Below are 25,171 nucleotides of genomic sequence, written 5' to 3'. Positions count from 1 at the left end.
TCCTTTTGACAGCTTGAATATGGGCAATTATCTTTGAATCACTCTAATCATTGATCTTTGCTAAGTCAAACTTCTTGTTGGCGTTGTAATGAAAGGAGATAATAACGTCTGTTTCTCATCTCTGAGCGGTTTTAATGATCGTGTTCATTATCTCTAGACTAGAAGTTAAAACCCTCTTTAATGCGCCTTATGTAATGATCTTTTCACGATGGCTTTGACCTCTCTTTCACGACTCTTGCCTTTTTATTTTATACATCTCAGATCAATGTATTCTGCTTTTGCTATTGATCTAAAATTCTTAATACAGCATCTTGTGGCTGCGCTTTTTAACGTTTCTGTTAGAGCCAGTATTTAGATTTTTATAAGAAAGGCCACCTAATTGTGACGTCTGTAGTCAACACACTATAAAAGACTACAATTCCCACGGCGCCTGCTTCAAAGCGACAGTGAGCCGGCTAGAAAGACGCCGTCGAGGAACAGTTTTTAACCGTACAATTACCCTTTAAAGGGGACCTATCATGCAAAATGCACTTTTGTACGTCTTTTATACATGAATATGTGTCCCCGGTGTTCCAGGGAACTCACCAAGTGTCAGAAAACACAACCCTCTCTATTTTCCTCCATACCCAAATCTCTAAAAAAGGAGCTGCAACGGATCTGATAAAAACTGATCCAGATTTGAACACTGTCCTGACGTCAGGACGGTGGCGCTACGGCTATTGGGCCAACTCCACCAATCAGGAGGAGACAGCCACGGCCATTGCCGTTCGAAAGCGCTGGAGACGCTGTAGTACATATGCCAGGCCAGTAGATGGTGCTGTTCTCACTGAATCTGCCCAGAGCTAGAAATTGTCAAATTGAGCAAAATGAGGCATGGCTAAAATGCATGATCTGTTTGGTATTTTGAAAAAAAAAAGTATAAATATGCCTTATATAGGTATGGTCCTACACTATATTATTCAAATATAGCATGATAGGTCCACTTTAAATTATGAAGTTATATAAGCCTTATCACGAAAGAAACAATACCTAAGTTGATTGTTATTTTATTTGAGTTTTGCCTCTTTTATTTGTTGCATGTGTAAAAGTTTGTTATTTTATTCTTAGCAAACACATTGCATAACATCCTCCAAACCATCGGAGGCCAAGCAACTCTTCAACTGTTAGTAATATAAAGGAAGAAAACGAGTAAATAATGTCTGTTTTCGGCGTCTAGTGGCTTGATAGATAAAACAAGGAAGGAAGCCACGACAGTTTCCAAATTAATGAGACTTGCTGCTTTTATTTATTTGTATAAACTAGTTTCTAAGTTGTGTCTCTGCTCTTCCCCAGACCTTCCAAAAGTCCTCTGAAGGTGCAGAACGGCGTCCAGGAAGCGGATTCACCCGTCAAGAAGGTTGTGAAACGCAGCCGTCAGATCCTGGACAGCGACGATGAAGAAGCTCCGGTTGTTAAAGAGCAAGCTGCTGCTACCACCGGAGACAAAGAAGCTCCGGCTAAACCAGAAAAGGTAAAAAGGCACTACACTTCCACATATAAATAGATTTGAATCCCTTAAAGGTGGGGTAGGTAATTCACTTCAGAAACACTTTTGGTTATATTCCATGGAATGCTCTTAACATCCCGATAGCAATGAATATATGAAATGCTTTGACAATAAATCCATTAAAAAAATGTCATCTGTGGAAGCCGTAGTACTGTAAAAAGCACGACCAATCATCTGAGCCGGCCCGGCTAAAATAACTGGATGGCCTACCTGCCTGTCAGCCTTCCATCTGTGCACAAACTTATCTCGTGCCCTCATTGGTCATGTGCGCGTTCGTGTGTGTTGGAGGAGGGGCTCTGTAAGGAAGTGGCAGATTTTCTCCGGTTGTGTACTTTCAAATTCTAGCGCACTCGAGCTGGTTTCTCCATTCTTACCTACCCTACCTTTTAATATAAATACCATCATTACAAAACACTCGCTGCTATATAACATGTGCAATATTATTATTATTAATAATGTGCTATGGTAACGTGCAATTACGTATCTGCCACTACGTTTTTTTGCACTACTAAATACTGTTAATATTTACATTAATTATGTGACCGTCGATGTTTCATGTTTCTTGTAGATATTGAATTGCTCTTTTTACTCCACTGTTAGTGTACAGGTTTATTATTGTGCTGCTGTGTTTATTGTATTTTTGTAACTTCTGGATAAATAAAGTCTTATCTTAATGCAACAAGTTAACTGTGACATTTGTGCAGGGGCAAATTGACAGTTTGATTGGACCTGTCGCTGCTTTTGTTTCTATAAGCCTCTTGAACTGCCTTTTTTTAAAAAGACATTTCCAACATGTTGATTTTCAAGTTATTAGTTAACTCAAGGTTGTTAAAGAATGTGAGTTTCTTTCAATCTTTTCCCACACAGGTTGCCGTTATCTGTGTCTCTTAAAAGTCAGGCAGCAGGGGAATTGTAGTCTTTGATGTTACCTCAACTACAGCGGTAGTACGAATATTATTCAACCCTTTTTTTCACAAAACAAAATGGCTTTAACTGAATTTCATTGTGTTATTCACAGAGCCATATTTATATAATGAATGTCTGATGTTATAATTGGGAACACATGAATCACCACAGGCTTTCTTTGTCCTGGTGCTGTCATTAAAACACTGTGCTTACATCACATGCTTTAAATCCACATTTTACCCGTACAAAATCTACTTTGACTGTTGGAGCTCCTGTAGGCGTATCGGTGGTGTATTTTTCATTCAGTGCAGCACAAACACTGTGGCACAAAGGCTCAGTAATTGTACGGTGAATCAGCACGTTGGATGCATTTGTCAATAAGCCACCTAATGAAAAGAGCTGATTATCGGCTCTGGCTGTCGCTCAGACACCTGTTGGGGTACAAACACTTCTCTTAATTGCCCCGCTCACTCAGTTTGTAATATGTCAATGATTATTTATTCTTTATTCTTTTGAGGGGGAGAGATTCTGATGGATGCATGGTGTCCGCATGACCACCCAGCATCTCTTTCATGTGCTTACAATGATTGAACATGCTTTGTGACAAGGTAGTAATGCAGTGGTTCTCAACATGGGGATCAGTAACCCTGTTGGGGGTCACAGAATAATTTCCGGGGGTCACCAGATGGTTGTGGAGAAAAATAATACACCTTTCTGATTGTTCAGGGGGGTTTGGACTAGGGAAAGATATTGTGCCTTTTTAGTTTTTTACTGATATTACGATATGATTCACGATATTTGAGGGAATGATCAGTTTTTTTTTGTTCATATTCAGTTTATGCTTTGCTAACGGCTATTGCCATTAAATGTCTTGGCACTTCTGGTTAAAGCTATATTTTCTTCACATAGAGTTGCCAGCTTTAGCAACCTTTACTTACTAAAGAAACTGCCAGAAACGATGCCAGAGCCCATACCGTGTTCCCGTTGATGTTTACTTCCTGTCTGTCTTCTTATTTGTTCTCTGACGTCCGACACTCTGTCTTTTAACCTCTTTCCTTCTTTCCCTTGATCCTCCTTAGCAACGGTCATTATTTTGCTAAGCAGCGGTGTGTTATCGAGTATTAACAACCTGTGAAATATCCAAATTGACCAATCAGAATGGAGTATTCAACTTAGCCATATAATAATAACTTATAACAGTTTTTTCAGGCAAGAAACGAACAAATTACCAATATGTGATTACGTTATAGAAAAAACGTGTTTTTGAGAATTTACAGCAATGTTTGGACCATTAGGCGCTTTCACACCGGAGTACTTTTCCCAGTATAGTTCCGATATAGTTCCGAAAATGTGCGTTCACACCAAAAAAATCCGGAACTAGAAATTAGTTCATGAGAACCTTTTGACCCCCTTTTCAGTCCCTGCTAGAGAGCAGGTACTTTCATGGGAGAGAAAGGTTCCCATTTCTGATTGGCTGGGCGGATTGCAAACCACGGCCCGTAAAACTCTGAAAAGTTTTGTGAAGCCGCCATTTTATTTTCCTCGCATTAGCATTATTAGCATTAGCATTAGCCCAGCGTACAAACGGAGAGAGACTAACTTATGGCAACACAAAAGAAAACATAGGAGCGGTGGAGATGAGGAGGTGTCTCCAACTACGGGGACTTCCGGCCGGGGACTCCGGGTGGCAGTATACGCCGTGAAGTTGTTTGCGGCCTGCCAGTAAACCCAAAGCAGAAGAAGAAGAAGTGACATCAGTGGCTTCATTTGCCTAATCCTCCCCCAGGGACTTATTCCGGTGTGAACGCGATCTGCTCTTTAGTTCATCAGAACTAAAGAGTTCTCGTGAACTAAGTTCTGATAAACTAAGTACGGCAAAGTACTTGGTGTGAAAGCGCCTATTGGGGCTACATAAAGTGAATTATCATTGAACTATATATATATTTAAAGTGATCATGGTGCTCATTTCAGAGAAGAGAATCTGTTCCAACTCTTCCACGTGTGTGAAGATGGATTTTTCGTTCTTTCTTACTCGTTTTTGTGATCTCAAGCGAGCACGTGGTGTTCAGGTGTAACAGCTTACTCAGGTTGGTGGAAGACACCTTATTTCTGCCTGTGACCTTCATCAGGGTCATCTTCATCAGGCTTTGACGCCCCTCTTCGTCACAGTCGGCACTGCACAGTTATTAATGGTTCATACAGGATTTTGGAGTTTTTAGTTCATGCAAGAACAACCCCCCCCCAACGATGATTAATTGGGACAATGCAGTCCTTTATTGTGCACGCCTCAACACTGACTTTTAGCGGTGGTTTCCGGCCAGACTCCGCTCCCTTCCTCCTCTGACTTTAGTTTCTTCCAGCAGCTCTTTGTCAGCGACGCGCTTCACTGAACAAACTTGTTTCCTCACTGATGGAGGTTTGTGTCGTTCAGGGTTTGCAGTATTGTTTCCCGACACTTTGCTGAGATACTTTGCTTCATAGACTCTGTTGAGGGTTCTGCTTTCCTGCATTTGGATGTAAAGCTGATCCATGTTGACAGGCCATTGTTTGACTTTTTAAAGTGATAAACAATTGAGTTCTCCTTTCTTTCTTTGGAGGAGAAGGGAAACCAGCAGTCTGCAGCAATCCAGATCATATTGGTTTGGACAGTTTGGACAGCTGTGTTCTCTGAGATTTCCATGTCAGCTTTAAATGGAAATAGTCAAGATGTTAAGAAAGGAAAAACCCTCTCGTATAAAATCAAAGTAGGTTTGCCTTTTAAAGCTTTTGTTACGACTAAAAGTGCAAGTCTTTTAGTAGTTAGTAGCGTCAGCAAAACTAGATTAGGAGTCAAAGCGTTCAGATACCCAAGCTCCCTTTCTCTGGAACTAACTTCCTGTTTTTAGTAGGGAGGGTCCAACATTTTAGGAGCGTGTTGAAGAAAAAAGCCTATAGTTGGAGCTTGTTTAAGATGAACCTACGTTTGTCTTCCAAGTCCTACATTTTATGGTATTTCTTCTATTATTTGTACAGTATTTTTTACTGTCTTTTTGTTGTATTTTATCTTGTTTTATTCATATTTATTTTCTTTATATTTCACGGTCTGTCTTGTGTTTTTATTATTTTCTTGTTACTAGGGACTTGTTCCGGCCGCCGATCGATATCGGCCGATACTCACTCTCTGCCGATCGATCGGTGCTCTCTAAACATGCCGATTGCGAGAGCCGATCGCATGACGTAAAATGATGACACTTTTCTCTGTGCGGCAAAACAAGCTCGCCAAAATGGCTTCACCGGTCTGGCATTTTTTCAAGGTGTCCGAAAAAGACAGTAAAATAGCGGTATGCAACGTGTGTGAAGCAGAAATCCTGCAGCTCCACCCGCTGTGACGGACCGGTGAGCGGAGCAAAACACACACTAAGAGTTAGACCTAACACACTTAGCTATTTTATCCATTTATTATAAATATGTTTATTCTTCACTTTCGGGTCACTCATTACTGGATCAGTGAGCTGCATGAGATACTGACAGGCTGTCAGGAGAGAGAGAGAGAGGAAAAGAGAGCGCTCATTTCTCCCGTGTTATTATCCAAAGTTAATGTAAACTTGAATAATGTACATCATTTGAATGTAATAATGATGTTGGTTGTTGTTTGTGGAAGCGCCAGTGAATGAGCCCCATTAACTGAGTTTTAAACATCACTTTAAATGGAAGGTCCCCATAGGCCCCGCCCACTTGATCGGATCGACGATCGGTATCGGCCGATACTGATTCCGGCGATCGGCCCCAAAATTGGCGATCGGAGCATCCCTGCTTGTTAACTTATTTATCTGTTAGCACTGCACAGAAGAAACTGAAACGTTGACGTGCGACATCTATGTTTGTAAATCTGTGAAGCCCACTGAGACCATCGTGTTTTCTGATATCGGGCTATATAAATACATGTTGCAATGCTGTGGTAGCCTGTGTTTATAGTTATATTATCCTCATTATTTGTTAACACCACACACACTTGTAATTGGTTGTTTCCGGTGATTGTCACATGGTGTGGTTAATGGTATTTAGGGCAGCTGGTGTATGTGGAGGTTTGGTAGCATGAAGGTGAGCTTAGCTCTGATATATTTTGTTGACCGTATGATTCTGTTTGTTTACTGTTTTGATTTACAATATTAAATATCCTTAAAACGTTGAGTTCAGTACAGACTTTATTATTTATACGCGTCACAACAATGAGCGAAGTTTAGCCTCAGAGCGGCCGTATTATGGGAATATAGCCGCCACACTACCTCTTCTCACAATGTTTACCAGTCCAACACTGCTTTTCTTTTTCAGATGGACGATGTCTTCAAGGCCGTTCCCACCCCCATGTCTCCTCCACCTGCCCCGGCCACTTCTAAGACACCAGCCACCCCTACGACCCCGGCTATGACCCCTACGACCCCGGCCATGACCCCTAAGACCCCGGCTACTTCTACTTCGCCTGGGACCCCCAGCACCCCGAACTCCATCTCCCCTTCTGGGCTCGTTAAACGAAAAACTGGTCAGTATTCCCCCCTGCTTCCACTCCCACTGCCATTTATTACATTTTTTAATAATACAAATGTAATTTATTATTATTATTATTATTATTATTATTATTATTATTATTATTATTATTATTATTATTATTATTATTATTATTATTATTATTATCTGATCTCTTATTTCCTTGTTTTAAAAAAAATAAAAATATTTTATTGAGCATTAAAAGTACAAAATATACAATTACAGAATAAGAGACGGAGAGAAAACAAAATTATGCACACAAAAAACTAAATAAAATAATTCTAAATAAACAAATAATAATAATAAGGGAAAGCTGTAAGCAAAAATATTCTTACAATAAGAATAATATGAACCCAAAGGACTCGGTCATCTGATCTGTTGGGCATAAGATCCAGAGTGTCTATGAAAGGCCTCCATATTTTATTAAAGATTTCCTTGTTTTTTAAGTCCAAGAGTTCCAGGCTTACTCTAAATCTGCAGTTCTCAACTTTTTCCTTAAAAATTGCAGCAATTTCGAACTTTGACACCAGCTGAGGATTGATCGTTATCCCGCCTCGAGCTATTTTTACTTGATTACTTATTAGCAGGGGCCTAATGGCTCCCAAAACTCATTATATCAAAACGAGGCAAAACAAGACATTTATCACAAACTGAACGCATGAGAGGTCTGTTCACCAGAAACAGCTAAGTCCCCCCCCCCCCCGCCGCCCCCCTCTTCTTTCATTTATCTCCCGATCCTTTTGGCAGGGTCTCAACCTTTACACTGACAACATGTAGACTAGATTGTGTTGCATTATTTGCCATTTATCTCTTCTGCTGAACCACGAACACACACTCTAGAAAGCCCAGATCATTAGTTTTCTGCGTGTGTTTGCATCGTGATGATATTATTATTATTGATGCTGCGTTGTCTTGTGATGTTTCATCCTGCTGACTGGGCTCGAATGGAAGCAGCAGAGCAAGTGTCAGTGATTGTAGCTGATTGTTGATCTGTAGTCGCTTCCTTTCTGCTTTGCAGTCTGGTGATTTCCTAAAGGGGAAAAAAAAAGCACGAACATACAGTATAAAGTAATTATTATGCAGCGTGTACATCTCACACGCTTCCTGCAGTGCATGCTCATTATCTGTGAATTATAAATAAGAGTGCAGCCTTAATATGCTTTTTCTGAGTTTTCCCTTTCATGTAGTTTTTGTGTGCATGTAAATGGTCTGCAAAGGCTTACATCTCACAGTTTCTCTCCCACAAACAGACAGAGGGTGAAAAGAGACACAGGCAGTATGAGACATCAAAGCGTGGAGACATGTCACAGGAGAGCAGAGTTCCCGTTAGAATATTTCTTTGCCGGTCAAGATGTCCGTTAAAGTTGAAATCTTCCGGACAAAATGAGAAAAGTGCCGGTCAAAGGTCTTCTTTGTTATTTATTGAGCTTTAAAACAAATTGATATGATTCGATATTAAACAAACTAATTATAGTAGATTAACTACATTATTCCAAAAGTGTACAGTAATCTTATTACACGGGAATAATAAACGGAGCGCTCTCTCTCTCTCCTGACAGCCCGTCAGTATCATGCAGCTCGCGGATCCAGTAATGAGTGACCCGACAGTAAAACTAAACATATCTGTAACTAGTTTAGGTAGGCTACTGTAGTTTGAGAGGTAATTAAAATAGCTACGTGTGATGTTCTAACCTGAAGTGTGTTTTGCTCTGCTCGCCGCTGCCGAGCTGCGTGTCGACTAGTCAGCAGCAGCTGATCTCTCTCTCCCGTCAGATTAGACTTCACTCGCGTTGATGTCCATATCGATCAGATCTAACTAGTTCTAGCTAATGATATGACTACCTGCTTATTAAAAGACACCTAAACAATAAGCGTCGCTATGCAACCGGGTGAGGCCGCAAAGTATAGCGCAGCATTATACATTTGTTTACATGCCCACCGGAACCCCGAGGCATTACCAACAGATCAACGCACAATCAACCCATACAGGACATCTCTTTCTCCACATTAAGTGTTAGACATTAGAATTTACTATTCTTGTCTGTCACATACTCTTCTTGTCTGTCACATACTCTTCTTGTCTGTCACATACTATTCTTGTCTGTCACATAAGTGGCGCAACTGATGCGGTATTGCGCTAAGGGAAAAGGATTTTGACCGGACATTTTGACCGGAGAGATTTAGATTTGCCGGTCTTCAAGCATATTTTACCGGTCATAGTCCGGTAATTACCGGCTAACGGGAACTCTGCAGGAGAGACACTACATATGAACCTGAAAATGAGCAGAATACGCCCCTTTAAACATAAAATAGTCATTTTAAGTGATGCTTTGTACTCACTGTACTTTTTCATGTCACATCAGGAATCTAGGCATTCAAATGTAGAATATAAGCGACACAGATTTCTAGCATTGCAGCTTTGTTTCCTTCATCCTCCTTTTGCAGCAGGAGAGCGGCTCACTCTCTTTTCATCTTGCCATTGTCTTTGTGTTTTGATGACTGCAGTGTTTACTCTCCGCAGCGCTCGAGCCACCGTCTCCACTGGGGAAAACACCACATTAATGTAACTCCTTAATTTGACCAGGAATTGCATTCTTAATGTCCTGGGTTAATGCTTTCATTATAACATCTAGAAGGAAAACATGAGCAGCGCCACCTGCACTAGGACTAACAAGGACCTGAAAGGAAGGCGTATGTGGCACCGAAACTCAAATGACCCTCAAGCAACGCTGCTGCAAAACATTACAGGAAATGACACAGGAAGCTGCTTTGCTGCATAATATCTTTCAGGAGCGAATTAGTGTTTTCATTAGCAAAGTATCTGTGGTTACTTGTTTTGTTTTTGTGGTGTCCTACATCTGCAGTATCAGAGTAGACGGTGTATTATTATAATAATAATAATAAACTTGATTTGTATAGCAGCTTTCATGCACAACGCAACCCAAAGTGCCTTTCAGAAAGCATAACAACAATATTAAAATAATATTAAAATGAATACAGAACAAGATAAAACATCTACAGTGATAATATGTTAAAATAAAACAATTAAAAAATGTATAATAAAAGCAAAACAGAAATAAAATACAGTAAAATGGACAATGATACTAGTGAGAATTGAAAGTTTACCCAAATTAAAAGCCATATTAAAAAGATTTGCTTTATTACATGGCTTAGTTGAATACTCGATTTCAATTCAGAACATGTGACACGTTGAACAGACAGACCGCTGTCAAGGACTTTTTGGCCGTTGTTAAGGACGCTCACATCTGCAGAAAGAAGTCCGGTCGATTTAACTGTATACAGTTTGGCTGAAAAGCAAACTGGGACAAGGAAACAGCGGAGAAGTAACGGGGCAGAAACCCTCCTTTTTACGCAACGGTCCAGACACAGACATCAAACGGCGACACATATTCAGTGTGCAGTTCCTTTGGCATTAGGGCAGGGATATCTAGATACTTACTTTCCGAGGTTTGACATCATGAATTGTGCTACTTTTAAAGCAAGCAACGATGTTTTCAAATCTGTCATCAAAAAGCTCCGCCTTCCTGCCGTTACTACGTTAGTTCAAACAGTAACAACGGACTATTTTTCTTAGTGGATGCATGTCATTTAAAATAAATAATAGCCTACTATTTTTTTTAAATCAATAAAAACAATTTCTAAATCTATAAAAGCATTTAAATTAATATTGGGAGTCATGTCGTTACTTTGTTGAGAATGTGGCCGTGTAATAAGCGGGGTAATGTGCAGCGACTTGGTCATTATGGGAAAAAGAACACCCGACGGGCAGATCAGGAGCCCGGCGCGAAGCGGGTGTTCTTTTCCCCATAATGACCGCCTCGCTGCACAGTATCCCTCACTTTAAACATTTGCTGTTCTAAGATCCTCTTTCTGTTTGATTTTCTTTGTCTTCCCCTCTCCTTTGTTTTAATGTAATGCCTGTCCTGGTGTGTTCAGCGAGGAAGATGTTCCCCAAGAGGAAGCTGGATGAGAGCGGCAGTGAGAGCCCGAAAGACGAGTCGGAGGCCAAGGAGGAGCCGGGTCAGAAACACAAGCGACCCCGTGTGGAGAGCCCAGGTACACTTCACCTCTCATAGGAGTCTGCTAACAAGAGTCCTGGGGAAAATGGACAAATAATCAGATACTTTTAAAGGTTTTTTAAAGTTGCACAAACATCTTCAACATGTGGGGAAAGAAAAACATGCTTTGTGATAGATTACTGATATGATTTAGGGAATGCATCTACACATTTAGTATCTTTCTAAACAATACTTTCAAATTGAAAATAGATGTGATAAAAACTGCTAGCTGAGACATAATGTCCCGTCAACATTGTTCCTCTGTTGCTGCTACACTGACCTTTTCCTTGAGCCGTTCATACTCTGAAATGTGCTGTGTGTACAAAGCATAAGGACATATTTTGGGATATGAACTCATCTAATGTTGTGTCGTTGAGAAAGACCACACCGTCTGTCAGCACTTTATTTCAAAGCACCAGCTAAAATCACCTGCAGACGCACAAAGTATTCTCAGGGACGCTCTTAAAGAAAGTACGTCTGTAACATCCCAAATGTCTCTATGGTCCATCAGTAGTTGCTAGAACAGAGCTGAAATATCAGTCAACTAATCGCTTAGTTAATCAACAGAATCTGTATCTGCAACACATTTGATATTATCGTTCGAGTGGATAACCAAACGGCAAACAGTCGTTGGTTCCAGCGTCCACAATGTGAGGATTTGCCGGGTTTTTAGTTGTTGGATTCTTAAAGGTGGGGTCGGTAATTTTGGAGAAACCAGCTCGAGATCGCTAGAATTTGAAAATACACAGCCGGAACAAATCTGCCACTTCCTTACAGAGCCCCTCCTCCAACACACACGAACGCGCACATGACCAATGAGGGCACGAGATAAGTTTGTGCACAGATGGAAGGCTGACAGGCAGGTAGGCCATCCAGTTATTTTAGCCCGGCCGGCTAAAATGATTGGTCGTGCTTTTTACAGTACTACGGCTTCCACAGATGAATTTTTTTATGGATTTTTTGTCAAAGCACTTAAGATATTCATTGCTATCGGGATGTTAAGAGCATTCCATGGAATATAACAAAAAGTGTATCTCGAGCCGGTTTCTCAAACTTACCTACCCCACCTTTAATGAGCAAGAATTTGACCTTTTGGTCGGACAAAACAAGCGATATTAAGACATCAGTTTTGGCTCTGGATTCTCCTGATTTAATATATGGAAAAATAATCATATTTAATGATGTCATCTATCAAGTGATTTGCAGCCCTAACATAACAAGCCTGAGAAAACCCTGTATGTCAGCCAAAGACATGTGGTGACAGATAAACGGAGACCAAAGAAGGTTAAACCGTGAAAGACCGTCAGTTCTCATCTGTTATTCAATTATAATGTTTGCTGTGGTATGGTTATAGTAGAATTTCTCGACAAGGTGCAACAAAAAGTGCCAAAAACGTCACCTTTTTTTTTGTTTTAAAGATGGAGTTGTAAAGGAACAACGTTGAATCTCTAAGCAAACTATAAAACTCACAAAAATACATTTTCATATTCACTCTCTTTGCCATTTGCTTCAGATTTGTGTCCTTAACAACACAGAGTAGCGTTTCAACATCAGTTCTAAGCAACATTGGAAATATTATCCATCCATCTATCAAACATACTTTGTCCTTTGTTAGTCTACATGACGTCTTATCTGGGGCATAATAACAGAAAGTGTTTTATGGTGGTTTCCCATTTTTTAAATGTAGTTTTTTTTTAGCAGCATGTGTGTTTCAGATGCACAGCAGAGGGGGGAATGGACCCTCTGTTTTCCCCAAATTGTCTTTACCTAAAGTTAGATTCACACGTCCAGCAGACCTGGAAAGAGAAAATAAAGTTTCATGTCTCTCCTCCTCACCCTGCTGGTATCATGACCCCGGCTCTCTGCTCTGTCAATAGTCTCTGGCTTACCGACTCTCAGGTGGAAAGCAAATCTTAGAAACATAACCTGCGGCATTTACTGAAGAAGGCTAGCTTTGTTGAAAACCATCTTCAAAGCATGGTCACACAAATAAAAAATAAATAAACTGGGTCACCCCTGCTGGCATTTCTCTCTTCAATGACTCCTCTGCCTTTCTCTCACCCCCAGGGAACACCGATGAACCCATGGAGGAGGAAGCAAAGGAAGTACCAGTTGAAAAGGCCGTGACCGATGCTACGAGCCCAGATGAGGAGGAGGAGGAGGTGGAGGAGAAGAAAGAGGAAGTAGAAAAGGCCGTGAACGAGGAGGAGGAGGAGGATGAGCGGGTGGCGAAAAAGAGCTCTGATGAGAAAGAAGGGAAAGCTGAGGCGGCGGAAACGAAAACTGAAGCAAAGGAGAAGAAGGATGATGAGAAAGTTGCCAAGAAGAAGAATAAGAAGAAGAAGAAGGAGAAGGTGGTTGAAAAGGACACGCAAGAGGCAGAAAAGAGCCCAGAAAGTCAAACACCGAGAAAGCAGAAAGATAAGGAACCGCCCAAAAAGTCCCCCATCAGCAGTTTCTTTGGTGAGGAGACATTTGCATAGCTCCTTGCTTGCACAAAAAGGTGTCCGTGAATGCGCTTCTATCAGGAGAGAGAGAGAGAGAGAGAGAGAGAGCTAAATGTTTCTCTGCTCCGACCCCTGCTCCACCCTCACCTTCCCTTTTTTGTATTTCTTTTTGTTCTATAGCTCCAAGGAAAGCCGCGGTGAAGACGGAGAAATCGGAGAAGAGCGAAGGAGAGAAACAGACGAGTCCAGAGAGGAAGGTTTCAGCGGAGGAGAGCAAAGACGTCAAAGGGTAAATCAAATCAAACTTTATTTATATGGCGCTTTTCATACACAAAAGGTAATATGAAGTGGTTCACAAACAAATAGATAAATAAACAATACAACCCCAAGGTACTAAATACCAAGTAACACATGACTTGGTACATTATTCATTTAGCTGACGCTTTTATCCAAAGCGACTTACAATAAGTGCATTCGACCAAGAAGATACAAACTAGAAGAAAACAGAATCATATAAGTACATCAGATTTCATGGAGCCGAAACATTTCAAGTGCTACTCAACTGGCTTTAGATAAGCCAGTCCTTTATTAGTATATAAGTGCTTTGTTAGCAATTCTATCGCTCGAAGTGGAGTCGAAAGAGATGAGTTTTCAGTCTGCGCCGGAAGATGTGTAAGCTTTCTGCTGTCCTGATGTCAATGGGGAGCTCATTCCACCATTTTGGAGCCAGGATAGCAAACAGACGTGTTTTTGCTGATGGGAACTTGGGTCCCCCTCGCAGTGCGGGTGTAGCGAGCCATTAGGCCGATGCAGAGCGGAGTGCACGTGCTGGGGTGTATGGTTTAACCATGTCCTGGATGTAGGAAGGGCCAGATCCATTCACACCATGGCACGCTAGTACCAGTGTCTTGAAGTGGATTCTAGCAGTTACTGGAAGCCAGTGAAGTGAGCGGAGGAGAGGTGTGGTGTGGGAACATTTAGGAAGGTTGAAGACCAGACGAGCCGCTGTGTTCTGGATGAGCTGCAGAGGTCAGATGGCACATGCAGGTAGACCAGCCAGGAGGGAGTTGCAGTAGTCTAGGCGTGAGATGACGAGAGCCTGGACCAGAGGTTGCATCGCTTTCTGGGTCAGGAGGGGACGTATCCTCCTGATGTTGTAAAGCGTGTATCTGGTAATGATAAAACAGTTGGAACCAAAAGAAGTCAATAAGCACGGGACTGAATAAAACAAGGATGAAATACAAATACATCTAAATAAAATAAGAACAGAAATCCAAATAAATGAGGAAAAATAAAGAATAAAAATGAATACAGTTATTTAAAAATACCTATCAATTAAAAGCCAACATAAAAAGGGGGGTCTTGATTTTGCTCTTATAGTGAATGCCCTGTGCCGCCCTAAGGTGTTCTGTAATACCTTAAAGACCCCTCACCACTTTGTTTTCACTTTGCATCTGATTAAAACATTGTTATATGATTAAATGAGAATTAAAAGGCAGGTACCACAAGACCTGAGGGTTCATTAATTAAAGCAAAACGAATAAATACTGATGCCCAAGACCATTAAGAGCTTACGAAACCAATACAAGTATTTTTAAATCAACAGGAAGTTACAGGCGGCCCCCCCCTCGCCTGCCTGATTGTATTCACGTCTGTGTTTACCTGTCAGACACACTGAACTTGTGAATTAGGCGGTGTGCCCCCCTTCTCTTAATGAATGTTAAACGGCTCAACAGCTAATCGTGCGGATATTCAGCGTGAAGCTAAATTAGTCAGAACATGAAACCAAAGATAAGTTGAATTTGTATTTATTTATTTCAGAATCTGGCTTGTTGCCAAGGTGGTTACACGCATACAAGGAATTTGTTTTAGTGCGTATTTAGTACACAGTAAGAGGAATTAAATAAAGAAGAGAAAAAGAACAAATGTATAATAGTAATACAAAAAAATAAGCTATTTTATCAAATAAGAAAATACACGTTTGCAAGAAATATTAATGTACAGAAAAGTAAGTATGAAGAGAATGACCATTAACTCGAAAATGTGCAGTGTGTCAGAATTTAAAGTGGCAGTTAGTTATGAGGTAGAAATGTATTTGAAATGTGCAAAATATACATTTACAGTACAGTATGGAAAAAGGTGAAAAAGCCATGGTCAGGATGTCTTTATTGGCCTTAAAAAAAGTCTGATTTTCCTTTTAATACAGAGACATTTTCTCGTATCAAATGCTTCTCTATCAATTGATAAAGTTATTAAAAAGTTTTGCCGCCGCAGTTAAGGAATGCTCTCTAGTGCTTTAAGCCAATCTATCCTTATTATAACTAACACCTTCACAGTATCTGAGTTTTTAAAAAGCAGTGCTTTTAAATCATTCATGTATTTTAAGCAGAAGCCGTGAATAACTGCCTGTCATTTTGAGGTCATGTTATCATTCCAGTCACTGACTATTTTTAGCTCTTAAAGAGAGGAAATGCATTTTTCATGCGTCTGACTATTTTTTATTTTTTATCACTGCCTTATGTGCAACAGTAGTGTAAGAGTGATGTAAGAGTGATGTGCGACAGTAACTTTTCCCCTGAACATGCATCACATTTCAAAGTAACTTTAAAAAGCAAACTCAAAACCCATCTCTTCGCATCCGTCTTCCTTTTTAAAAAATAATGTTTTTGGTGGTCTCATGGATAGTGAGGTGGGCTGATGATCGGAAGGTTGCGAGTTCAAATCCCGCCTGGAACACCACTACTAGTGTGCCCTTGAGTAAGGCACTTAGCCCTCAGTTACTCCAGGGAGAATGTCCCTGTAATTGGTCATTGTAAGTCGCTTTGGAATAAGGCGTCTGCTAAATGCCTAAATTGTAAATTGTATTTTTGGGAGAATAAACCCCACAGATCCTCAACTCCGGTGTGTCTCACTCATTAACAACGCAACACAGAGCAACAAGAACGTTGTCTACAGTAGCCATGAACTCGCATGTATTTTCTTATTTGAGGGGGGGGTGGATGCGTGGGCCACCCGAATAGGTTAAGGGGCCTTTGGCTTTTCTTGCCGGGGGAGGGGGGGGTGCGGTGCCCCCACAAATAGAATCAAATTCTGTGGGGAACACTGTGCTTTTATCACATGGCAATACTTATGTTGATGTATAGTGTTGTGTAATATTTTTAGAATTGTTACGCCCTTTGAGGCATTTCTTGTGATTTGGGGCTTTGATACATGTTGATTTGATTTGACCTCACTTCAACAGATGTCCCGATCATTCAGTCAGACTCTTGATTTGTTTCTCGTTGTGTTTTTCCTCAGGGAGTCAACCTCAGGACAAACGGACTACAATCCGGCCCGACCGAACTACCACCCTGTGGAGAACGCCTGCTGGAAGCAAGGCCAGAAGTACGTTTTGTATATCCCCCGTTTACACTTCCTTTACTCACCTGCAATGTAAACCCTCAACCAGTGGTGGCGCTAGACTTTTTAAAATGTCCGTCAAAATCCATTATTACCCGTCGGGCTCGTGAACTGTAGCGCCGTGTTATGCATGCCCACTGCACCTCGCGGGAGCGCGCACAGCGTAAAGCAAAAACTCCCAGACATTTCAATGATTTGTTCGGCAAAGTTAGGTTTGGAAACGATATCATTTCCTTTTTGACGGGCATGCATAACACGGCAAAACACCGGAGCCTCGCTGCGGGGAAACTTTGGCGCTGTTCTGGGTTTGTTCTAATCCAGGGGTGTCAAACTCAAGGCCCGGGGGCCAAATCCGGCCCGTGACTTCATTTTCTGTGGCCCCACAAGAGCTTGCAAAGAATATGATATGTTTATTATACGGTTACATGATGATTTACAGAAGCACGTTGCTCATAAACTACATGTCCCACAATGCATCTCAAATTAGACTTTTTTTCTCAGAATTTGAAATGTTTTCTTCTAAATATGCCTTTTTTTTTTAAATGTTACTTTTTTTTCAAAATGTTACTTTTCTTTTTCGACTTTTTTTCCAGAATTTGGCTTTTCTTTTTAAATCTTTTTGTGACATTCTCAGTGAAGAGACTTGCAATTATTTGCCCCAGACTTCTGCTTTCAGACGTAGTTAATTATGAAGTTATTACCCTATCCCATAATAATCCAATGCAGAGGCAATAATGTAATATAATACATTATTTTATATATATATATTTATATGTATTTTTATATAGTCTTAAAGTTACAACCGGCCCTTTGAGTGCAGCCCTTATGCTGATGTGGCCCGCGATTAAATTGAGTTTGACACCCCTGTTCTAATCTGTCAAAATGACGGACTGCTTTTAGATTTTCCCGTCATTGTTAAAAGATAAATCCGAGTATAAGACTATATGTTTTAAATGATTATATGATCATTTGACACGACACAGCCTTGTGCAGAATTTGGGGGGCAACGTCTCCGATGCATTTCACTGACCTGTGCTTCCTACTTGCTGGGGATATTCGGCAGTATTGTGGTAGTTTTATGGGAGTGTGTTCAGATGTTAGGAAGTGAGTGTACAGGGATTTACCTCATCAGGGCTGCAAGGTCATTTCCTATGAAATTGTCAGAAAATAATTTAATCCATAACCCAAAACAAAAAGGTTAACTAGTAAATACAATTGACAAAAGCAACAAAGCCTTACAGCGTCTGGAACTACGCCACATTTAGCATTTTCCCTAAATCGGACAGAAACTAGTAATCATCAAAATAGTTGCCGATTCACTTTCAGGTTATTGATTACTCTGCTAATCCATGGATTGGTTTGTTTCTGGATATGAGAAAAGTCTTGTTTTAGAACACAATACTTTTTGTAGAGAAGTAGAATACACAGTTACGCCACGTGATTGCCCAATAATGAAATATAATACATTTAAGTCAATATTTGTTTTCACTTTTTACCGCTGATATACAAAAAGTAACAAATCCTTCAAACAGTCACCAAGATTAAGGTGAGCATGTGTTCCAGATAAAGCTTTTTCACAAATATTCTGCTTCTCAGGATTCGGATGTTGAACTTTTCCATATTGCTATATCAATACAATTGGGATTAATTGTTCAGCCCTGATTACAATGAATTCAAATCTCATGATTCATGTAAGCAAAGATCTACAGAAAATGTCTCTTTCTAAGGCGTCTAAAAAACTCTCCACCTTCCCTATATTGAGCCTAATAGATTCTTTTTGCTCATCAAACGTTATTTAAAGGACACAATTTGTCCCTCCGTGGCAGCTCTGACCTTTGTCCTCCACACTGTTGCTACTGTATAATGAGTTTTTGACAACCCTGAATCAAAGCTCACTGTACTGTTGCACTAATTGCTCTCTGCTCCGAGCAGCTGAGTCAGGTAACCGCTGTGCATTTCAAAGTGTGTGTGTGTGTGTGTGTGTGTGTGTGAATGCTTCGCCTGCTAACTACTCGCTCATCTCTCTCCAGAGTGCCGTACTTGGCGGTGGCTCGCACCTTTGAGAAGATTGAAGAGGAGTCTGGCAGGTAAGAGCTCCATACTGTTTTTCCCCTGAACGAGGAGAACACAATTTAAGGGAAAAGTGATTGCTGCTCTGTTCAAATGATATAGTATAGACCAAAGCACTTTTACAGAAATTACCATTCATGCTTCCTACTGGGAATGTCTGGAATATAATTAGAGAAGTTTGTTTTTTTCCCCGGGAGGACGGGGAACATGAAATGAAAATGTACAATTAGGTCACTTTCTAGGAATGCTCAAGAATTTATTTTAACTGCTTTATTCACACTTGGGTTTCCTTTAATCATGGTTATCAATTTGTATTCACCGTACACTGACTCGACAACTCTTGAGCAAGGAAATGATTTGAAACCAGCATGAAAATACACGTTTTGTTGAAGGAAATGCACTCGATCAGACGTTTTTAAAAGGATGATTTGTAACTGAAGTCTCTTGCCTTCAAATTTAAAACACCTTAACGGAGCGTCCACACAGCAGCGTTAAAAAAATCTTGGAGGTGGGCGTATCTGAAGCTTGGGGATTTTTTTGCGACCAACAACCAATCACATGAATCTCCCGCCCCCGACATACGAAGCAAAAAAGTTTGAAGTAAACTGGATATAAACTCCCCAAACAGGCGAAAACCTACCACTGTCTCTGCCACCTCCCTCCATGCCTGGCTCCTCCGGTTTGTATCCCGGTAGGTAAATAGGGACTGGTCATAAAGCACCGGGTGATTCCCTACCGCTAATTTCTCCTCCATGTTTTGGAATATGAGGAAATGACCTGCGGTATGTCTCTCCCAGCATACACGCCGTTTGATTGGCTAGCGCTTAAACTGTCAGATTTGCATAAACAGGATTTGATTGGCTGACGCTTCCACCTCAGCTTCAAAAGTTGAACATTGCTCAACTTTGAATCCTGAAATCCTGAAAATCTCCGCTCGCCTGCCCACAATGCAGTTCGGCGAAAAGTGAGGCAAAGTGACGTCACCCCATTCAAAGTGAATGGGCAGAAGTGTTGGAAGATTTTTTTAACGCTGCTGTGTGGACGGAGTTCCTTTTAGATCTTTTGGGAGAATCAAATACAAGCGCCTCACGATGACTTCCCACCCACTCAAATTTATGTTTCATAAATGAACTGCCCCCCCCCCCTCCCAGCTTCCATTTCTGATGAAAACCTCCAGACAAATCTGATTTCCCGCCTCCCAGTGTTTACAGGATGGCTTTAACATTCGTTTAACTCGTCTTCCTTGTCTCAAAGCAATCCTCTTGTCATTTCCCAGGCTGAGGAACATCGAGACGCTGTCGAACCTGCTCCGCTCCGTTCTGCTGCTTTCTCCAGGTAAATGCTATTTTATCTCTCCCATAATGCATCCTGATGTAGCTACACAGACAGCTGGCTGCCAGCCACTCTATCAACAAGATGATGATGAAGCCAGGTTGCACATAAAAGTGGGAGGATGAGTCAGTTCATTGATGTGAGTGTGTGTGTGTGTGAGTGTGTGTGTGTGTGTGTGTACCTGTGGGATTCTGATGTTGGGTATTTTTGTGAGCTTCTGTTCTGTTTTGGCGGGTGTTGTCTGCAACGGCACAGTATGTGGCCATGTTGTCTGAGTGGGTGTGTGTTTTGTATTGTTTTCTAAGAGTGTTACTGTCTGTTTTGTGTGTGTGTGTGTGTGTGTGTGTGTGTGTGTGTGTGTGTGGTTGCGTCTGACCATATGTCCTTGGTTTTGTGCACCTTTAGAGTTGTGTGGGTGTCTGATTGGTGCTGCCTCAGACTTTTTTGTGTGTGTACCTGTGGGATTTTGATGTTGTGTATTTTAGTGAGCTGTGTTGTGTGTGTGTGTGTGTGTGTGTGTGTGTGTGTGTGTGTGTGTGTGTGTGTGTGTGTGTGTGTGTGTGTGTGTGTGTGTGTGTGTGTGTGTGTGTGTGTGTGTGTGTGTGTGTGTGTGTGTGTGTGTGTGTGTGTGTGTGTGTGTGTGTGTGTGTGTGTGTGTGTGTGTGTGTGTGTGTGTGTGTGTGTGTGTGTGTGTGGTGTGTGTGTGTGTGTGTGTGTGTGTGTGTGTGTGTGTGTGTGTGTGTGTGGTGTGTGTGTGTGTGTGTGTGTGTGTGTGTGTGTGTGTGTGTGTGTGTGTGTGTGTGTGTGTGTGTGTGTGTGTGTGTGTGTGTGTGTGGCTTAAAGTGAACTGACTTCTTAACTATTTTACCTTTTTTGTTTTTGAAATATGTGATTTTCACTATTGACATTTTATTGATCAAATGATTAATCTAGAAGATAGTTAATATATTCTACTGGAGATGATTGTGATCTGAATAATGAAGGTGTCCAAAGCCTTGTTTACATTGCCACTGCTGGAACAACATCATTTCCCAATTTGGGATTAATAAAGTACTAATATCTAATAAGTCAGAAACCCTCCTTTTGACGCAACGGTCCAGACATAGACATCAAACGGCAAAAACATATTCAGTGTGCAGTTCCTTTGGCATTAGGGCAGGGATATTTAGATACTTTCCAAGGTTTGATATAATGAATTGTGCTACTTTTAAAGCGAGCAACGATGTTTTCAAATCTGTAATCAAAAAGGTCCGCAAAAACATTTAAGATTAACTTCGACCTCCGGGGGGGGGGGGGGGGGTGTCTTACTATGGAGGAGTGGATTGAGGAGTGCCTATCTCCAGAACAAAAAGCACCTAAACGACGACATGTAGAGCTACGTGAAGAGCAGGTAGTAGACCAACTGGAAAAGTATCACCATTCAAAAGCTTTCTGATGCGGGTCTTGAAACAAAGCAGAGAAATGATGACCGTTAGTGGCCACAGGTGCGAAAGCTCTCTCCAGAGCTACTGGAAGCCGAATCTCGGGGACCGGAGCAAGTGGAGCAATATTCTCGCCACGCCAAGCAACAGCCTAGAACAACCTCAGCCTATACAAGTAACCACGTAAGCCATGCTACTGATGCTGGACAGTTTTTCAGTGGGTGCACAATAAACGGCAACATACACATTAATGTAAATAAATAGTAGTAATATCTAATTTTACTCTAAAGATATTGTCGCAATATTAATATAACATTAAAAACATTTATAAATAATGCATTTAGTAGAATCTTAACTTTCTTTACTGTACGTTTTGGCTCATTTTTGGTAAATGAAATCACTGATTTGCGCTTGGGGAGGTTGGCAAAGTGGATGATGATTAAAAGAGGAGATATTACGCTCGTTTACAGGCTAGACAGATCTTAAAGTGGACCTATCATGCTATATTTGAATAATATAGTATAGGACCATACCTATACAAGGCATATTTATACTTTTTTTTTTTTTCAAAATACCAAACAGATCATGCATTTTAGCCATGCCTCATTTTACTCAATTTGACATTTTCTAGCTCTGTTTTTGCAAGGGCTGATTCTGTGAGAACAGCACCATCTACAGGCCTGGCATATGTACTACAGCGTCTCCAGCGCTTTCGAACGGCAATGGTCGTGGCCGTCTCCTCCTGATTGGTGGAGTTGGCCCAATAGCCGTAGCGCCACCGTCCTGACGTCAGGACAGTGTTCAAATCTGGATCAGTTTTTATCAGATCCGTTGCAGCCCCTTTTTTAGAGATTTGGGTATGGAGGAAAATAGAGAGGGTTGTGTTCTCTGACACTTGGTGAGTTCCCTGGAACACCGGGGACACATATTCATGTATAAAAGACGTACAAAAGTGCATTTTGCATGATAGGTCCCCTTTAAGAAACTAGCTGAGTTTTCGTATTGTGGGTTTGTGAGCAAGATGCACTCCAGCTTCAAAAATGTTAATGCACAATCACTGAAATACTGAAACTACACTTTATTAACAAGCAATGAAAAATCATTTCCCCCCCCCACAGCGGGAACATTTACAGCAAAGGTACAGTGTAGATAAAAGGCCAAATAGGATGAGTACACCATTAAACATAAAGGCAAGCACACGTTACTAAATCATAATCCAACATGTACACATCCATCTCTTTTAAGAAGTACTAGATGACTACACATATTTATCATTTGTAATGTTAATTTAAACATCACATTATTGTCAGAACCGGTATATTGCGACATTCCTAAATAATTTATGGAAATAAAACCTACTTTTCCGGGAACATTGAGCCTTTTCTTGGCTGGGAATCAAAGCCAATGCATCTTTACTATTTGTATGTCTTAAGTATTTGAGATGTGTTGTAACCTTGGACTTCAAATCCTTGCATCTGGTGTCTCTGCCTCGTGAGTTTCAGATCGATTCTCTGATCATTATTTAATAGTTTCTCCCCAATTAAATAATGTAATTTTGTGTGTCGAATCTATGTATGTTTGTGTGATTAAATGTGTGTGTGTGTGTTGTTTCCCCAGATGACCTGTTGTGCTGTGTGTACCTGTGTCTGAACCAGCTGGGGCCCGCCTACCTGGGGCTGGAGCTCGGTGTTGGAGAGACTGTGCTGATGAAAGCTGTTGCTCAAGCCACTGGTAACACACACGCGCACAAACACACACACACACACACACACACACCCGCTTGTGGATCCTCAGCCTAACTGCTAATGGCGCCCCGTCTCTGCTCATCAGTCGGCGATGCGGCTGCTATTTACCGCCTCGCTCTTGTTTCCAGGGCGACAATTGGACAAAATCAAGGCAGATGCGCAGGAGAAAGGAGATCTGGGTCTTGTGGCCGAGAGTTCCCGTAGCAACCAGCGCATAATGTTCCAGCCGGCCAGTCTGACGGCAGGGGGCGTGTTCAGGAAATTGAAGGAAATCGGCAGCATGAGTGGGAACTCGGTGAGCCGGAGAATAACATTTCCATTAGGAGGAAAGCAGGCCTGGACAAATATTGTTGTCACTCTATTTGGCTTTTAGTTTTTGGTTCCAGAGGGGGAAAGGAAATGTGATTGTGTATCGAACTCTGAATTATTAGTTTGTGAGTGTCCTTCAGAGGGCAGAGGGTAATCTCTCAGCCTGTGAATAAATCGTCACCTAGCTGGAATTCCTCATACTCATTCCTTCCCTTTTCATTCCTGCTGTGCCTTTTTTTTTAATACTCTGGTTTGAACATGGAGTTTGTACTCGCCAGTGACCTCTGTCTTTTTGCATTCTGTCTCTTCTCTCTCTTCCTCTGTGAATCTCAATTTCCTCCCGTCTGCCTCAGGCCATGAATAAGAAAATCGACATCATCAAAGGCCTCTTTGTGGCATGCCGTTTTTCCGAGGCGCGCTACATAGTCAGGTAAAATAACACTCTCTCACACACACACACACAGATGGACAGACAGACATTAATGTGTGTGTGTGACCACAGTAAATATAGATTGCCAGATGCGGTCTTTACTCCTGGTGTGTATGTTCAAGCATGCAGTCTTTGGCAGCAGGTGTTTAATGGGCGTCGACACTTACAGCTGTGGGTCTTGTGGTTTTGATTGACAGGTCCCTGGCTGGGAAGCTGAGGATCGGCCTGGCTGAGCAGAGCGTCCTATCAGCACTGAGCCAGGCTGTGTGCCTCACCCCCCCTGGACAAGGTAATATTGCATTTTAAAGGATAGTTTCTCCATTTTTTTCTGTTTTTAAAACAACAATCAGGGGTCTATGTTCACATTGAACCAGTTTAATCTTCTGTGTATACTGGCCTTAGAGAGATCTCTTCCTAAAGTCAATCAGATAAATCAATCAAATGTTTTCGAAATAGCCCAATATCACAAATAACACATTTGTGTCAGGGGTTTTAACTGTGTGTACAACGCCCTCTGTACTAAGACCCAAGGAAAAACTCCCCAGAGAAACGCCACAATTAACAGAAAGAAAATGGAAGGAACATCAGACGTAGCAACATAGAAGGGATCCCTTTTTCCAGATCAAACATAGAGAAAAAAAGATTAGAAATTCACAACATTGACCATCCAAATGACTGAGGGAATAGAAAAACATGGTTCCAGGTGCATGTCAACCATCTTGTAAGTCCTTTCCATTCTGAAATCAACATACGGTTTCAAAAGTTAGACAAGTGAGAACTTTCCAAAGTCTTTAGATGTGCGTTGAATTGGTTGGATAGAAACTTTTTCTCACGGTTGAGTAAGTGCGATCTTTTTGTACTTGTTGGTATGACGTTATTATCCCTTTTTAAAAAAAATCAAACAAAAGTAAATCAAATCCCACCTAGGAGGTCACGCTGAAGGGGAGAAAGGTGTGAGTGTTA

At 41.2% G+C, this 25,171-nt stretch overlaps 1 protein-coding gene across 1 annotated transcript in view; it reads left to right on the top strand.

Moving 5' to 3' along the window:
• The window catches only part of lig1 (ligase I, DNA, ATP-dependent), a 72,145-nt gene that overhangs the window by 2,408 nt on the left and 44,566 nt on the right, over positions 1-25,171 (top strand). Inside the window, exons 3-14 of the mRNA XM_034153139.1 lie at positions 1,333-1,510; positions 6,764-6,971; positions 10,934-11,053; positions 13,123-13,518; positions 13,683-13,791; positions 16,800-16,886; positions 18,932-18,988; positions 20,248-20,306; positions 23,342-23,455; positions 23,598-23,764; positions 24,132-24,208; positions 24,406-24,497. Coding sequence (XP_034009030.1) covers positions 1,333-1,510; positions 6,764-6,971; positions 10,934-11,053; positions 13,123-13,518; positions 13,683-13,791; positions 16,800-16,886; positions 18,932-18,988; positions 20,248-20,306; positions 23,342-23,455; positions 23,598-23,764; positions 24,132-24,208; positions 24,406-24,497 — 1,664 coding nt within the window. The remainder of the gene's footprint in view (positions 1-1,332; positions 1,511-6,763; positions 6,972-10,933; positions 11,054-13,122; positions 13,519-13,682; positions 13,792-16,799; positions 16,887-18,931; positions 18,989-20,247; positions 20,307-23,341; positions 23,456-23,597; positions 23,765-24,131; positions 24,209-24,405; positions 24,498-25,171) is intronic.

This window comes from Trematomus bernacchii, unplaced genomic scaffold, assembly GCF_902827165.1.
Source record: "Trematomus bernacchii unplaced genomic scaffold, fTreBer1.1, whole genome shotgun sequence".
NCBI lineage: Eukaryota > Metazoa > Chordata > Actinopteri > Perciformes > Nototheniidae > Trematomus > Trematomus bernacchii.
The sequence above is the reverse complement of the archived record's forward strand: the minus strand, read 5'-3'. Positions and strand labels throughout refer to the sequence as shown.